This window comes from Hipposideros armiger, unplaced genomic scaffold (assembly GCF_001890085.2).
Source record: "Hipposideros armiger isolate ML-2016 unplaced genomic scaffold, ASM189008v1 scaffold_304, whole genome shotgun sequence".
NCBI classification, from domain to species: domain Eukaryota; kingdom Metazoa; phylum Chordata; class Mammalia; order Chiroptera; family Hipposideridae; genus Hipposideros; species Hipposideros armiger.
The window spans coordinates 1,593,210-1,609,945 of NW_017731654.1; the positions used below are offsets into that span (position 1 = coordinate 1,593,210).

Genomic DNA, 16,736 nt, shown 5'->3' on the forward strand with positions numbered 1-16,736 from the left:
GGGCAACAGTGTTGGGGAATTGGGGAGGGGGACCAGCCAAGTTGTTGTTCTTCAATCTTAGTTGTGGAGGGCGCCAGTCGCCATCTGGCTTCCCGTCAGCAGCTCGTAGCCCCTAAGCTCAGGTGCTGTGTTCAATCTTAGTTGTGGATGAGCATAGCCACCATCCCATGTGGGATTCGAACCAACAGCCTTGTTGTTAAGAGCGCACGCTCTATCCACCGAGCCATCCAGGCGGCAGCTCAGCTCAAGGTGCCAAGTTCAAGGTGCCTTAGTTGTAGGTGGGCATAGCAGGCAGTCTTGTTGTTACACCAGCTGAGCTATCCTGCCACCTGTTAGCAGCTCAGTGACAGCTCAGCTCAGGTGCAGCATCGCTGGCCCATATGAGAAATCAAACCAGCGGCCTTGTTCAGAGCTAACACTCTTAAGCCAACTCTTAACCAACTGAGCCACTTGGCTACCCCCGAGAGGTGACTTTTACTACTCAGTCCTTTATTATCAGATGTCCCCAATGGTAATCTTGTCAGGGTGGAAACCTTACTCTGTGCTTTCAGAACTCTTTTGTTTAAGATATCCTTTGAAGAGGGTTTGTGTGGAGTATGAGAAACTTGAAAGGAGATTATAAGGAACCCAAACCAGCAATCTGGAGTGCCTTCGTGCTTTCCATTTCTAGTTAAAGCACTGTGTCTGATTTGCATTGTGTCTGTTGTCTCCACTGGTGGCGGGCAGCTTGGATAACTGTCACCTTCGTGGCCTCTTTAGGTCATTGCTGCCTGCCTTGTCCTGTGTTCAGACAGCCCTGCTTCATCTTCTGGATATGGGCTGGGAACCCAGTGATCTCGCCTTCTTTGTTGACATTCAGTTACCAGACCTCCTCATGAAAATGTCACAAGAAAACATAAGTATACACGACAGCGTGATCAGGTAAGGATACGGGCATCATGCTGCAGTTCCTAAAGTAGGTGAGGAAACCCAGGGACCACGGCCACGGGGCTCAGAGCACAGACTCCGGGACTGGGCTCGCTGAGTGACATCCCAGCTTTGCTGTCTACTAGCTGGATGACCTTGGACACAGTGTTGAACCTCTCGGACCTCAGTTTCCTCATTTTAGAGCTGGAGATAATAGTGGTACCTACTGCATGGGACTGTTGTGAAGAATAATTGAATTCCAATTCTCAATGTTTGGACCAGCGCCTGGTGCAGGGTAGTGTATGTGAGTTGGTGGTGGGTGTATTGTAAGCTTGGAGGATGAGGAGCCTCTTATTCTGGGAGACTCTAGTATAGCTTGACGAGTTGGGGAATCCTTTTCTACGTTTTTTTATTATATGTATGTGTGACTTTAGCCACTAGTCCTCTTGTACTTTATAAGGACTTAAGGTATGAGGGGGGAAAAAAGTACGTGAAGGTTTTTTTTCCCCCACTTTTAATGACTGTCTCTCCACGCTGCTCAAGCCCACTTACTCATTCACCATTAATGTGGGTAGAAAAGAAATGAGAAGAGAATGGGAGAAGAAAAGCAAAAGGAGAGAATTAGGAAGAAATAAATGAATCAATCAACACTGGAACCATTTTCACTCAGAAGAGAGGTTCTGGGAAAAGGAGATAGAATTAAAGCCGTCTCCTTGTTTACCAAACCTCAGCCATTGCCCTCCTGTCAGACTGTCAGAGGGGGCACAGCATGGGGTGGGGGGCATCATCACCACCCTGGCCCTTCAGCTCTTGGTCTGCTCCTTGTTTCCAGCTTCATCTGCACCTGCATGATAGAGTCCTTGGGGTGGGACCACACGCTTCCCTCCCAACCCGTCTTATCACCGAGCACAGAGCTAAGGATGAGCACGCCTACAGTCAATATGTGGGCACGCATGAACGAGCAAATGTGTATTTGTTGGCTGGTAATTTATTTTGCATTTGCTGTCGAGCAAAACCTTTTGTATTTAAAATTCTGGTTGCTAAAACAAACTAAGCTGAGATTATGGAAGTGTATAATTCTGCGTCTAAAGAGCCCATGAAGCTCTATTTGAAATGAGGAAACTGAGGACCAGGGCTGAGTGCTGGCTGTCAAGGTCTTATAGCTGCTAGTGGGCGAGCTGAAGCCCCAGGGTCTCCTGATTTCCTTCTCAGTGCTGACACCACCAGGGCATGCTGAGCATGACCAAATCAGACTTTTTTTCCCCCCAAATCACTTTATTTGGCTCCAGTGCCTGGCACATAGTAGGTTCATCACAAATGGTTGTCAAGTAGAATTTGCCCTGTACTTATAACCTTTTAAATTTTAGTTCCTCGCCCATTTATAGTCTGCTCTGGAAAGGACGTTTCTCTTTTTATGGGTATATATTTATCAAACATCTGGCAAACCCTGGGACTTTGAAAACTAAATTGACCTCTTCCCTTCAGAAGTTTAAAAATGCCCCATATCTTAGACCCACAGGACACAGAGTCTGCTAACCAGCACTTTCCTGGATTGTTGGGCGAGGCATGCTTTTCTCTCTTTATGTCCTTCTTTCAGCCAATGGAGTGAAGAAGATGAGCTTGCTGATGCCAAGCAGAATTCAGAATGGATGGATGAGTGTCAGGATGGCATGTTTGAGGCCTGGTATGAAAAAATAGCCCAGGAAGATCCCGAGAAGCAGAGGAAAGTAAGACCTCTCAACTAGAGTAATCTGAAGTGAATTGCTAGGAGTTTGGAGAGGAGAAGCGCCTGGGGAAGTGTCAGTAGGCTGTCTCCCACGTGCATCAGGTGGCAGGCAGCGCCTTAGTGACTTTACTGTCAACTGAGTCTGGTCTTTAACCTGAGGGACCCTGAGTCCTGACTTGACCACACTCAGAGAGTGGCTCCCTCCCATAGACCTAGACTCACAGAAAATTGGCTCATGGGCCTGAAGCGTACTATTCAGTGCCAGTTTCTTAATTTACAGTGAGAAATAGAATTGCCAAAGGCCCTGGCCTCTGGCGTCCTTGGTGCAGCACATTCTTTTCCTGGAGCCAGCAGCATGGGGTGCCGCGTTTCAATCCGAAGGTTGCCTGGTGGCCATGGAAGCAGCCATATGTACACAGAATCAGTTACATGATTCAGATGTGTAAACGCATCCGGCTCAGACGGCCCGTCGTGTCCATCTCCACATTAGGTGTTAATCTCACCACCACTTTGTGCCAGGCATCTGCTGCTTCAGATTCCTTAATCTTTTTAGTGTTGCACGCCTACTATGTGCCAGTTACTTTGTTCATATAGCACCTCTGTGGTGCTTCGATGGAGCACACCACCTGGGCCTTAGTGATTTTTCTCTCGTGTATGTTAATATATTACTGGGAGCCATTCTGTAATTCTAAGGTGACTTGGCATATTTGCTCGGATATATTATTGGTGGTGACTTAGCGATTTATCTCCCATATTTCCAGGCTGTAAAGATAAACTGTACTATAGCCTCCAGATGCTTTCCAGTGAAACAATTTGTTCATGACACAGTGCCCTGACTGTCTCTCCAGAAAGTTTTTCTTATTAAGTGCCAGCAAGCAGTGCTTCTATTGCAGTGTTTCCTGTATCTGTGAACACTGTCTGTCTCTAACTAAACACCCATGCCATAAATCTGGATGTTGCTCTTGACCCTTCCCTTTTACTGAGCCCCATATCCAGTTAGTCCTCAAGGTTCCCACTTCTGCCTCCTTAATACCTCCCAAACCTGCCCACCTTTCACTGTCTCGCTGGGTTCAGCCCTTGTCACCTGTCATGAGGTTATGTTGCCAGCGTCTTTTCTGGTCGGTTTCCCTGACTCTAGTCTTGCCCCCTTCAATCCACTCTTCACTCAGTAACAGGAGGAAATTCGTCTTCTATTTGAAAATGGTCGGTGACTCCTCAGGCTGACATTGGGGCCTTCGTGGTTTAACCTTTCTAACTTCATCTGGTTATTCCCCCCTCTGTACTGTATGTATGCCACATACTGAATTATTGCCAGTTTCATGAACCATTGTCTTGCTCCCTTTTGCTGCCTGTAGAACTCGTTGTTGCTTTTATCTGATATGCCCCCCACCCTCATCCCCACCCACCTAATACTCATTTGTCCCTTGGGTAACAACTGAAGAATTATCTCCTTTGAAAAACCTGACCTTGCTAAACCCATGTTGCCCCTCTTCTGTGTTCTCTAAGCCTCCTGAATATGCCTGTCAAAGCCTTATTATGCTATGAGGTGTCATCTGTTTGCTTGAGGGAATTCCCAGCTAGACACTAAGCTCCATTATTTCCTAATGCTAACACCTAGTACAATGCCTGGAATATCTAAAGTACCTATTAAAGGATGGATTGATTAACGAATAATGGCAGTATCAGAAAGTCTGTTGGGTAATTGTGTTTATTTCACCTTACAGATGCACATGTTTATTGCTCGCTACTGTGACCTGTTAAATGTGGACATCTCTTGTGATGGGTGTGATGAGATTGCCCCCGGGCATCGCTACCGATGCCTGCAGTGCAGTGACATGGATCTATGCAAAACCTGCTTCCTAGGTAAATTTCATGGTCTGAGTATGCCATACGCAAGAGTAATAATTGTATCTATTTTCTGTGATCTCGTCATTTTTTTAAACTCTCATTGTACTAAATAAAAATACAGCCCAGTTGTATTCTCTGACTTGTTGGCAAATGTGAGCCTTATCTCCCCAGCTGGATAAGTTCTAGACTCTGTTACCAGACATGCGTCCATCTTCCATCATGGTGAATGTAGGCACTTGATAAACACTCAAGACCAATGAACGTACATTCCGTTGAGTTTCCAGGAAGTCATTTTTCCTTTTGAATCATGCAGTGTTTACAAGTAGTAAAATATACACACACAAAAAACAAACTGCAGAAATTCTCGAATACTCTTGACTTGTAGGTGCTGAGGTAAGGCAGACCAACAGTGGTGAACAGCTGAGTGCTTTTTGTGTGTGTGACCCAGTCATAAAAGATGCAGCCCTGGGGGCCGGCCGAGTGGCTCAGGTGGTTAAGAGCTCGCTGAAGAGTTTGAGCTCTGAGCAACAGCAGTTCGAGTCCCAGCCCGAGCTGAGCAGCCGCTGAGCTGCCAACATGGCAGGATGGCTCAGCTAAAAAAAAAAAAAAAAGATGCAGCCCCTGCCCTGGAACCATTTACAGTCTTAGCAGGGGACAGGGCATACCCACAAAACGTCTATTCTAGTACAAGAGTGTACATGCTGACTTACAGGTGAGCAGTACAGAATGTTCTGGAAAAACTCAGAATTAGTAGCAATCACTGTTGCAGGGAAAGCTTGTGGAGGAGGTGAGGTGTGAGTTGATCTTTGAAGAAAGAACTGCATGATGTGAAGGAAACATTGATGAGAGTGCGTCACTATCCAAGGCAGAACAAGTTCAAGGACAGAGGCGTGAGCATCTGTGGTGTGTTTAGATAGACATGCTCCAGTGTCCAGCTGAGTGCTGGATGGAACAGGCAGGGCCCAGATTGGGGGACCTCAGATACTAGGCTAAGGAATTTGAATGAGTCTATAGACAGCCGGAAAGGTTTTTCAAGCAGGGTGTTAACACAGTCAGAACTGTGATAGAGGATGGTGGTTCTGTTCGTACAAGAGTTTCCCGTAGGAAGTCAGCCACAGTAGTGACAGGATTAATGCCTGGCGTAGATTTGCGGCAGTGTGAACAGAAGTGAGCCAGCTGTGAGGAGCCGTGAGCAGGGCCTCTGACAGGGTTTAGAGACCCACTGGACTTAGAGTGAGAAGGAGACCAGCGCAGTCAGTCTTTCGTGACTAACATGCTCATTCACTGGCTCTGGGGTTATGAAGTCTGTTTTCATCTCTGATTCTGGAATGCAAAAGTAAGAACAAAAACCGGATCACTCCTCAATGCATGTTACCAGGAATACACAATAGATGCTTAATATTTATCCGAGGATGGGTCGTGGGAGACAGCTCACAAATTGCCATGTAGACTTGTTTCTGCCAAATGATGGTCATGATGAGACTTGGTAATCTATTTCATCAGTGTGTTGCGCTGGAAAAGGAGGGGCCTACCCGTAGTATCGTTGCTGAGAAGGTTCAGTGCTCAGAGCCACCGGGCAGAAGGCCCTGGTCTCCAGGAGATGCCTGTGGCCCTGATGTTCTCAGCAATAAATTGGGAACAGCAGGGCTTCTGGGGTTGGTTTGGGGTTGGAAGCTAGCCCTTTGCCCAATCCACCTCACACTTTTTTTTTCCCCAGGTGGAGTGAAGCCTGAGGGCCATGGAGATGACCATGAAATGGTCAACATGGAGTTTACCTGTGACAACTGCCAGGGTTTGATCATAGGCCGGAGGATGAATTGCAACGTATGCTATGACTTTGATCTTTGCTATGGATGCTATGCAGCAAAGAAATATTCCTATGGGTATGTTTCAGATGACCTCTAACCCTGTCACCTTTTCCTCATGTATTCCTTTGATTTTTTTTTTTAATAACAAAAAAACCTTTCATTATAAAAAAATTTCAAACATACCCACAAGTAAAGAAACTAGTACAATGAATCCCCATGATACCCATTACCCAGACTCAACAATAGGAAGATTTTGCTGTATGTACTTAGCTTATTCCTTCCTTCCCCCCATCCTTTGTTAAAGTATTTTAAAGCCAATTACAGCTTAAAGAATTTCTTTCCTACATACTTTATATCCATCTCAAAAAATTATGGGCATTTTCTCACATTACCAAAATGCTATACTCACACTCTGCAAAATTTCCCACTAAGGAATTTTTTTTTTAGCTGAGCTATCCTGCCACCTGTTGGCAGCTCAGCTTGTGCCGGGAATTGAACCAGCGACCCTGTTGCTCAGAGCTCGCACTCTTGATTAGCTCTTAACCAACTGAGCCACTAGGTCGGCCCCCACTAAGGAATTCTTATGTCTTCTGGTTTCCATAGACAGTCTTCTGGGGGTTGTAAAATCCTGAAATGATATGCACAATATTTGTGTTTGTTCACTTTTCTGGGCGAGGACCCCCTCCTACTTAGCTTTAACTTTTCAATCACTACAGCCTTAGAGGTAATGACTGCCAAGTTGTGACCATGCGTGTGATTCCCAGAGGCCCTCTTTTCCTTTTTATGAGCCTCACAAAGATGTGTCGGCCTTAAAAATATCTTGTCTTCGCAGCCATTTGCCTACCCACAGCATTACGGCCCACCCGATGGTGACCATCCGGATCAGCGACCGGCAGAGGCTCATCCAGCCCTATATCCACAACTATGCCTGGCTGCTCTTCGCTGCCCTGGCCCTCTACAGCGCCCATCTGGCCAGTTCAGAGGAGGTGGATGGTGAGAAGCTGGATCCTGGGGCCCGGAGCAGTGCCACCACCCTGCGCAGCCAGTGCATGCAGCTGGTCGGGGACTGTCTCATGAAGGCTCACCAGGGGAAAGGTAATTGTTCCTCATGCACCAAAACCATGAGCTGCTTGTGAAGGAAAAGCCCCAAGAGAAGTGAAATGCTGTGAGTGGTTTAGAGGCTGCAAAACCCAGTTGGCCACAGGAGGTGCTCATCCTGGTGTTCATCTTTATATTCCCAAATGCACTGGCATTTAGTCTCTAAAATATTTACATGAAGATGTAAAAAAATTAGTAATTAGAACTCTGATATCTGTGGATGAAGTATTTAGTATTTGCCTTAACTTTGCCAAAAGAATTCAGCCTTTTTTTTAACCTGCAGTACAAATCTACTTTCATACAACTGTATTCTAGATGAGAGCTATTTATAACTAAAACAGTTTGACTAATAAAATATCTAGAGGATTTTGACTTTACCAAGGGTTGCTAAGGAGAAAATAACATGAATGTGAAACTTCTGAGACATTTAAATGCCTTTCAGAATAATGGACTCCCCATTCTAGTAAATGCCAGGGGAAATCAGACCTGTATGAGGTAGCAGATGCTTCATAGCTATTTTGTTATCCATTTACCAGTGGGAATTTAGAAATCTAGTTGTGTGAGGCTACTATAAAATGTTAATGTTTACAATTTTCTAGATAGACAGTCTTATTGTATCTTTTGTCTTCTGTTGATAACGTTCAGGTATCCCTCACTATCCACACTTTTGGTGTCTGAAATCAGTTGCTGAATAGATTTGGATGGGCAGGGAGGTTCGCACCGGGTGCTCCTTGGTTTGGTTTGTGGAGAACTCCGCCATTGATTTCCATTCAGTAGCAAAGAGATTTATGGCACTGAACCAGAAATAGCTCTTGGTATAAAACTTCTTACCATTCTCTCATTTGCTTCCTATGTAGGTCTTAAAGCTCTGGCTCTTCTTGGTGTATTGCCAGACAATGACTCTGCTGCAGAACATCAGGCCCCACCAGTCACTGTACCCCCCAGAACATCAGAGGAGCAGCGAGAGAAGCAAGCTTTCCAGATTGCTGAGGAACCATCAGGCCCTTTTGTGCACTGCAATGTAAATAACAATTCTTTACTATGCAGAATCGCAGGTTAATCAAACTCAGAGAGAGCCATTCACACGAGGGAGCAGAGCAGAGAGGTTAAGGTCACAGATCGCTTGGGTTCAGATCTCTGCTCTGTCAGACCCTGGGCACATTCACAGCCTCTTCACTTCAGCTTTCTCATCCAGAAAACTGGATGATAATAGGGTTGTTGTGAGGATTTACATACATTACACACATTGAGTTAATGCCTGTAAAGTGCTTAAAACAGAGTTCAGGTAAGTTCCATATCAGTGCTAGCTCCTCCTGTCACCTGCCTCCTGATGGTTTCTGTAAAGATTGAACAAGAGTACGCACCTAAAGAGATTAGTTCCTGGCCCATGGTGGACACTATATATATGAAGCTATCTTTATATCAGCCAACAAATAGGTGACACTAAGTGCTTACTGTTTGCCAAGTAGACACAGTAGTTTCCATATACTTGTGTAAGTAGAAGAAAAGCCTTTCTGGACCCAGGCATTACCTGTGATAGTGACATTAAAGATTGTTTTGAGAGCGAGCACAGCATAGCTTCTGCAATGCTGCCTCCAAAGCTGGAGTGGATGCTGTCCGAGCCCCTAACTTTGCCTCAGGAGCTGCTGATGTCTCTGTCATGGTAACTAGTTCAGTGTCCCCACTTAGTTATTGCTCACGCGGATCCCGTTGTCATTTAGAGAAAAACAAAAACTGAGGGCTGGCAAAAAGTTGAAAATTCTATTAGCTTCATTCAGCCAGAGAGCCAGCACAAGACAGGTGACATAACAACCTTCAAGCCTGTCTCTCAGGCGTCAGCATTTTGGACCACAGACCCCTTCTCCAGGCAGCATTTTGCCCCCCCCCACAGATTGTGGTGGGGCAGAGAGAACATTATCATCAGAGACAGGATAAGTCAGCAGTCTTGACTTTTAAGCCTGGGAATAATTGTATCTTCTTGTGAGGTTTCAGCATCATATACTATACCACCCATGAGCACTGGGCTTCCCATTTATCTACTTATTCATTATTTATATCAGAATGGACTCAGTGGATCTTTTTTTATTCAATGGATTAGAATCTGTTATTTTTCATTATTTATTTTGATGCTCGAATTGTCCCATATTTGGCCAATAGACGCTCCTTCCAGCTGACTTTTGTGTCCTTTTGATGCCTCCATTATTCTTTGAGCACTTCCTTAATTTTTAATACGCAAAGATGTTTCAGGCTTATATTTTAGGCTTTCCCTGCCCAGGGACTGGAATCAGCCTTTATCTAAGGAGCTCCCAGGGCATTATTTTCTTCCTGAGGTGTCCCTACCCTTTGGCTCTCCTTCGTTAGCATCTGGGTGCACCCAGGTTACCTGGCTTCTGGCTCAGTCTCTTAGTCTTCTAGCAAAGCTGCAGTTTCCCCTAAGGACCATATCCCATTTGGGCTCTGAATACAAATCTTTGAACTGCCACGTGTTTCTAGCCAATCCCAGGCCCTATTAAGAGTATCTTCCCCTCCAGTGACTAGAGATACTTTTTGTTTTAAACAACCAAGAAATCAGCCTCACCCAGAGGCGTCATCCAAGGGATTTTTTGTCTACAACGACCTCGGGCCAGTATTCGAGCCCCTTTTTGGGTGCCACTTGTGTGCGACTGCAGTGTCTCTTTGGAGGCCTGTGATAACAGGAAAGAAAGTCAAGAGTAAAGTTATTAGCCAGAACTTTGGAATTACATTGTTTTCACAAAGGGCCACATGGTACAGAGAGTATGGTGCCAGAGGTATTTTCAGAGGGAACGTTTTTAACAAGGCAGGTGGCTCTCCAAGTCTCAGTCCCTTCTTAGGACAATTTTATAACCAGTTTTTTCTTAGGAGGGGCTGAGGGTATCCAGAGAGGGAAGGATAAATCAGCTGCCACTAGGAGATGTCAGGATCTTCTCATGAGGGTTTGGTGTTGTACAAAACTCCACCTCTGGATCCAAAATGTCCTGGCCTTCCCAGACTTCTTAGAGGTGGGGTGCCTCCACCGTGCACAGCAGACTTCCTGCGTGACCTACTTTCCGTGTGTAAGCCTATGTGACAACAGGGAAAGGACCCTGAGAGCCCAAGGAGTGCAGGTGATTAGGGGATGCTGCAAGTGACTCCTCAGGGATTCAGGCCGAGGGCTGTCACCCTGCCAGGCTGAGCCCAGAAAACGCTCGCAGCTCCAATGAGGACTCCTTTAACAAGTCTTGCCAAAATGGAATTCTCAAAAGCATAAGTCAGCTTACTGTGCTAGGAGGAAAGCCACACTGTTATCTTTTTCTTTTTTTCTCCAAAGAAGACCTTTTCATGCTGGCTTCTGAAAGCTAAATAGAATGTGTGAGAGGTTTTGTAATGGAGCCACTGCTTATGTGACTGCAGGCTCTGACGGTGGGGCATTTGGGAGATGTTTGGGGGGATGTGATGCGGTGATTACTGTCTTAGAGTGTAGATTTATCATTGGAAATGAGGGGCATTTTCTAATGGAATTCGAAAGTATTTTAGTCTGTGAAGACTGATGGGCTAATGATTTAAAAAGTTGTATTATAATATCAATGAGTGAACTTTAATAATAAGAAACCTTGATTTCTTTTACATTCACCATTTTGTCTTTAGGGAAAGAGAGATATTCAGAAGGAAGGCAGATCTTTGGATTGCAAGCAGAAAAATAAGGCAGATGAAAGTGTATCGTTAATGAAGGATCCTTCGCTCCAGACTCAAATTTCAGACTCTCCTGCTGATGCTAACACACCTACAGGACTTCCAGGTAAAGACTAGTTGACAATTCCCTTGCTCTCCTTCATCTTAAAATGCACACATACCCACCCCTGAGCCACTGGTTGCACAATCTAAAATTGGTCAGCAAACCAAGAGTGCATGGTTTCTCAGTGTTGGCACTGATAACACTTTGAAAGTTATCTTTCCTTCTCTTTGCCTGCTTTCCTACCTTGTTTATTCCCTAATTTACTAAATTGCTTTTGTGTGCCAAGCACTGTGCTGGACCACAGTAAGACACATAGCTCCTGCCCTCGCGGAGCTTACAGCCTGGGGGGTGGGGTTAAGGCAAAGGTGCAGGTGACTGGAATTTGAAGTGGAATGTGATTCTGTCCAGAAGAGAGGTGTAAGTGATATTAGCAGTAACTGGTATTTAACTGGAACAGGTTGTATTCACATAAAGCCTTATAAAGGAAAGGCTGAAGGGGACTTTGAAAGTGCTAGGATCTGCTATGGGGAAGGGCATTCAGGGTAGGAAGAACAACGTGAGCAAAGGTCCCAGAGTGGAGAACCCCCAGACAGATACTGGGGAGAAGTCCCCTCGGCGGTGTGTAGGGATGGAGTGGAGCACGGGAAGGTGAGGGCGGGCGCCTGCCTAGGGATAGGAGCGGCGAGGTCAGAGCTGTGTTGTAGGAAGATGGAGGAGCCAGGAGATGGAGGTGCTGTGGGCTGAAGAGACTCAGCCTCCTCCTCAGTGCAGCCTCGGGAGGCAGGATCTTTTCCATGTGCCCGCTCTGTGATGGTGGCAGGGGTGAGCACCGGGCATCCTGCCCATCTGTGGGGTCGCCTCTCAGAGGAGCGGATGCTCTTCTGTGCAGCATGTGTAATTCTAAGTTCCAGAAAACTGTCTGGCACTCCATGTCAGTCTCGGTCATCAGTCTCCTGTGGTCTGATTCCGTGGAGGATCAGCATCCTGGTTCAGAGGTGGTTTATTCACTCGTCAGGTAGTGACTGGGTACCTGCCATGCTCCAGAAACACTTCTAGGTGCTTACTGATCCATCACTGAAAAAACCAAAAATCTAATAGACGTGAAGACAGACAGTAGACAATATATAGCAACAACATGATATGTTAAAAGGAGGTTAAATACTCTGAGCACAAAAGAGCAGCAAGGTCAGGGGGGTGGGGGCGTGCAGAGGGGTGGGAAGGCTGGGAGGGCAGGTTCTGCATTTCAGCAGGGAGAGCGGGGTAGGCCTCCTTGAGCAAGACATGTTCAGAAATAGGTTTGTAAAGCGCTAGCCTTATCCTGTAGTAGCACAGGGACCACGGACAGTGTGACGGCTTACTGCCTCTTCATACATACATAGAAGCCGGGAAAATCTGAAAGTTTGGTATTTTATGACTCAGATGCTGAAAACTCAGAAGCGTCATCTCAGAAGCCCATTGAGCAAAAGGCAATTACTCCAAGCCCTGAGCAGGTGTTTGCTGAGTGTTCCCAGAAGAGGATCTTGGGCTTACTAGCAGCCATGTTGCCTCCCTTAACGTCGGTAAGAGAAAAATGGCATTTTCTTTTAAAAGAGGGGTGGTGTTACGCACAGAAATAAATTTTTTGGTGAGCCATGTACTGAAACTAGCTGTTAATAGTAGTCATCAGTGTATTCCTGATGGTACGGCTGTAAGTCAAAAGTAGGATCGTAAGGCGATACCCGAGAATGTTTATTTTACAGTTGATTTTGTACATAAGCCATTTATGAAAGACACTGCGTAATCTACAACTAGGCCTGTTGTAAATAACACATGGAGGGGATGGAGTGTTTAGTTGGTGTAGTTACATGGATTTTATATTGAAGAGATTTTTCTCCCTCTCTTGGCAGGATCCCACAGTCCCCCTGGTAGACCTGGAGCACGTCCTCCCACTCATGTTTCAGGTTGTCATCTCAAACGCAGGTCACCTGAATGAAACCTACCACCTCACCCTGGGCCTTCTCGGCCAGTTAATCATACGCCTTTTACCAGCAGAGGTAGATGCTGCAGTGATCAAGGTCCTCTCAGCCAAACACAACCTGTTTGCAGCAGGGGACAGTTCCATCGTGCCCGATGGCTGGAAGACCACCCACCTGCTCTTTAGCCTGGGCGCTGTGTGTCTGGACAGGTAGCTACCACAGTCTCCCTGGCTTTGGTGTTCATTTCTTTAAGTCGGTGGTCTGGCTGTGAACTAATTTCAGGGTACTTCAGTGCTGTTGTCTGGGAATTTTTTGTGAGACTAGAGTTAGCTTTATTAGCAGTGCTGTCAGCAGACATTGAAACTATGCTTAAAACCCACATTAAAACAGCCTGGGTACTGTCTGTTGATTTAGCTCTGATGATATATATTCTGGTTTGTTTGTTCCTGAAAGCAATAAATATAGGCTTTGGGGTTGAAAATAGATCTGTTTTCATTATAAAAGTAACAATACCAAATTTGGAAAACAGAAATGAAGAATAAGAATCAACCTGGCTTGCACCATATTAATACATCTGATTAATACTATTTTAATAGATTTCCTTCCAAGCTTTTTTTCTGATGTGAATGTGCGTAAGGGCACACACGCGTATAACTTTTTATAGAGATTTTTAAAAAACATAACTGTAGACTGAATATGTAAGTGACAGATCCTGATCTTTATTCCCACTTCCCATTATATGAAAAGCATCGTTCTGGTAGTTTCTAAACTAATGAATGGATGCTCTTTGGCATGCTTCCGGGTCTGCCTTGGAGTGTAGCGAGCTCTGGCGAGTTGGGTTTGAAACCTGTGCACTGCCACCTAATGGAGCTCTTGCCTTCCAGCCAGGTGGGCTTGGACTGGGCGTGCTCCATGGCTGAGATCCTGAGGTCACTCAACAGTGCCCCACTGTGGCGTGACGTCATCGCCACCTTCACAGACCACTGCATCAGGCAGTTGCCTTTCCAGCTGAAGCACACCAACATCTTCACCCTGCTCGTGCTGGTCGGCTTCCCCCAGGTACGTCCCTCAAGGCCTGGCCACCTCTTTCCATCTTCATCACACACATCCAAGTCTCTGTAGCATTTTTCTCTCAGTTATATAATTTGCTTTTATAATATCAGTATATTTCAAGAGTATGGAATTTATTCAATTTGCATTTTTAACAACTTAGCCATGTGATCTATTTTGTTAGCCAGTAGCTGACTTTAAATAACAGGTAACTGTAACATATTAAATTACAAAGCACTTCCAAGGACAGTTGGTTTTCACTTTGGCATCCATCCTGATCTCATTTCTAACCTTCATGTCTCTCAACTGGTTGGGACAAAGAAATCATGGCTTCTGCATCCAGCAAGCACTTAAACCAGTTCTGTGCCAGGCCTATGTCAGGCTCTGGACTTAGAGATGAGAAGCCCGTGAGTGCTGTTGAAGTCAGGGGCACAAGCAAAAGGGCCTGCGTCTCATTAAGTGCTCTTTCCTGTCTCTATGTGCTGTGCGAGTTGCCTTTTCTGTCTCTTTTTCATGTTCTAGGTTCTCTGTGTGGGGACCCGCTGTGTTTATATGGATAATGCCAATGAACCACATAATGTGATCATCTTGAAGCACTTTACTGAGAAGAACAGGGCTGTGATCGTCGATGTCAAAACCCGGAAAAGGAAAACAGGTCCCATGCATAATTATTTCTAAGAATGGGAGAAAATTGTCTAATCTCTGCATACCCTAAAATCAATGGCAATACCCTGGTTCTTGCCTCTGCATGTGATTTTGTGTTTTTTTTTAAAAAAAACAAGTTACAGCTCCCTGAGCTTTTTCCCCCTCATCTCTGAAATGATGTGGTTGAATGGGGATAAATTTGAAGGCCTTTTCCATCTTGTTATTTTGTATATATGGCTCTGTGTTTTTTGTTTGGCCAGATGTTCTGAACATGTAGTTTTTCCATTTGCCACTGTCATTTGTTTTCTAATGGGTAATTTAAACATATTATGGAGTCAGATGGCTACATGAATGTAAAATAACTTTGAATAATTGTGTTGGCATTCATGTCACTTTCCATTTTGTTTCAGCAACAGAACAGTGAAGATACATCTAAGTGCCCTTTTGGCTTAATTTGTCAAATTCCAAACAATCTGGAGTATCTAACCATTATGTGCCCAGTTCTGCTCCTGAAATAATCTGCTTTCTCATTCAGCTTCAGCGTTAGGCACTGTCTATGCTTTATTTTTTTGTGTATGGGATGAGATAAAGATCAAGGTTTTTTTATTTTTTCATATACATATTTAGTTGTTCCAACCATTTGTTGAACAGACTATTCTTTCTCCATTTAGTTATCTTGGCACCTTTGTTGAAAATTAATTGACCCATATGTTTGAGTCTATTTATGGATTTTATGTTCCATTAATCTATATATCTGTCCTTACTCAAAAACCACATTGTCTTGACTATTGTAGATTTATACTAAGTCTTGAAAGCAGGTCCTCCAACTTTGTACTCTTTTTCAGAATTGCATTGACTACTCTAGTTCCTTTGCCTTTCTGTTTAAATTTTTTAATCAGGTGTCAGTTCCTGTTAAAGAACCTGCTGGGGTTTTGACTGACATTGCATTGAATGTATAGATCGATTTGGGGAGAACTAACATCGTAACGATATTGAGTTTTATGACAGGAGCATAGTATAGCTCTTCATATATTTAGGGAATAAATTTAGGGCTTATAAAATTTAAGTCTTTAATGTCTCTCAACCTGGCATGAGGTATCAGCTGCCTTCTCTCATTCCTGATCTTGGTAATTTATGTCTTCTCTTTTTTTGTTTCATAGACTGTCTAGCCAGAGATTTATCAATTTATTTGATCTTTTCAAAGGATCAGCTTTTTGATTCATTGATTTTTCTCTATTATTTCCGTTTTCTATTTCATTGATTTCTTTCTTTATTGTTATTCATTTCTTTATTTCTGCTTGCGTTGGGTTTCATTTGCTCTTTTTTCTTTTTCTAGTTTCTTAAAGTGAAAGTCTTATTAAGTCACTGATTTGAGACCTTTCTTCTTTGTTAATAGAAACATTTTAATGTAATTAATTGTGTGTATGTCTATTTCTCATTTCATTATGAAATGTCACTTTTTATCCCTTATAATATTCCTCATTCTGAAATCTACTTTAATATTCATATAGCATCTCTAGTTTTGTTTTGTTTTTTGTTTTTTTTTCTGTTTCCTTAAAAAAAACCCACTTTATTGTTTAGATTAGTTTTACATTTACAGAACAATTGCAAAAGTGATACAGAAAGTGCCCATATAACTTGCATCCTTGTTTTGTTTTTTATTACTAACATTTGCATGGTATATCTTTTTCCGTCTTTTCACTTTAACCTGCCTGTGTCTTTACATTTAAAGTGGATTTCTTATAGATAGCACATAGTGTAGTCTTCATTTTTAATCCAATCTGACAATCCTTGCTTTTTAATTGAGATGTTTAGACCATTTACATTTAATGCAGTTATCCAAATGGTTGAGTTTAACTCTGCTGTCTTCTTCCTTTTTAAATTATTGTCTCATCTGTTCTTAGTTCCTTTTCTCCCCTCTTGTCCTGCCGCCTTTTGGATTGAGTTGTTTATGTTTTTATTTTTAT

At 44.0% G+C, this 16,736-nt stretch overlaps 1 protein-coding gene across 1 annotated transcript in view; it reads left to right on the forward strand.

Annotated features, from left to right (window-relative positions):
• ZZEF1 (zinc finger ZZ-type and EF-hand domain containing 1) overlaps positions 1-16,736 on the forward strand; it is a 106,488-nt gene that overhangs the window by 66,199 nt on the left and 23,553 nt on the right. Inside the window, exons 32-42 of the mRNA XM_019659838.1 lie at positions 760-921; positions 2,504-2,633; positions 4,357-4,495; positions 6,198-6,363; positions 7,121-7,383; positions 8,244-8,407; positions 11,032-11,182; positions 12,539-12,678; positions 13,006-13,283; positions 13,959-14,133; positions 14,647-14,779. Coding sequence (XP_019515383.1) covers positions 760-921; positions 2,504-2,633; positions 4,357-4,495; positions 6,198-6,363; positions 7,121-7,383; positions 8,244-8,407; positions 11,032-11,182; positions 12,539-12,678; positions 13,006-13,283; positions 13,959-14,133; positions 14,647-14,779 — 1,901 coding nt within the window. The remainder of the gene's footprint in view (positions 1-759; positions 922-2,503; positions 2,634-4,356; positions 4,496-6,197; positions 6,364-7,120; positions 7,384-8,243; positions 8,408-11,031; positions 11,183-12,538; positions 12,679-13,005; positions 13,284-13,958; positions 14,134-14,646; positions 14,780-16,736) is intronic.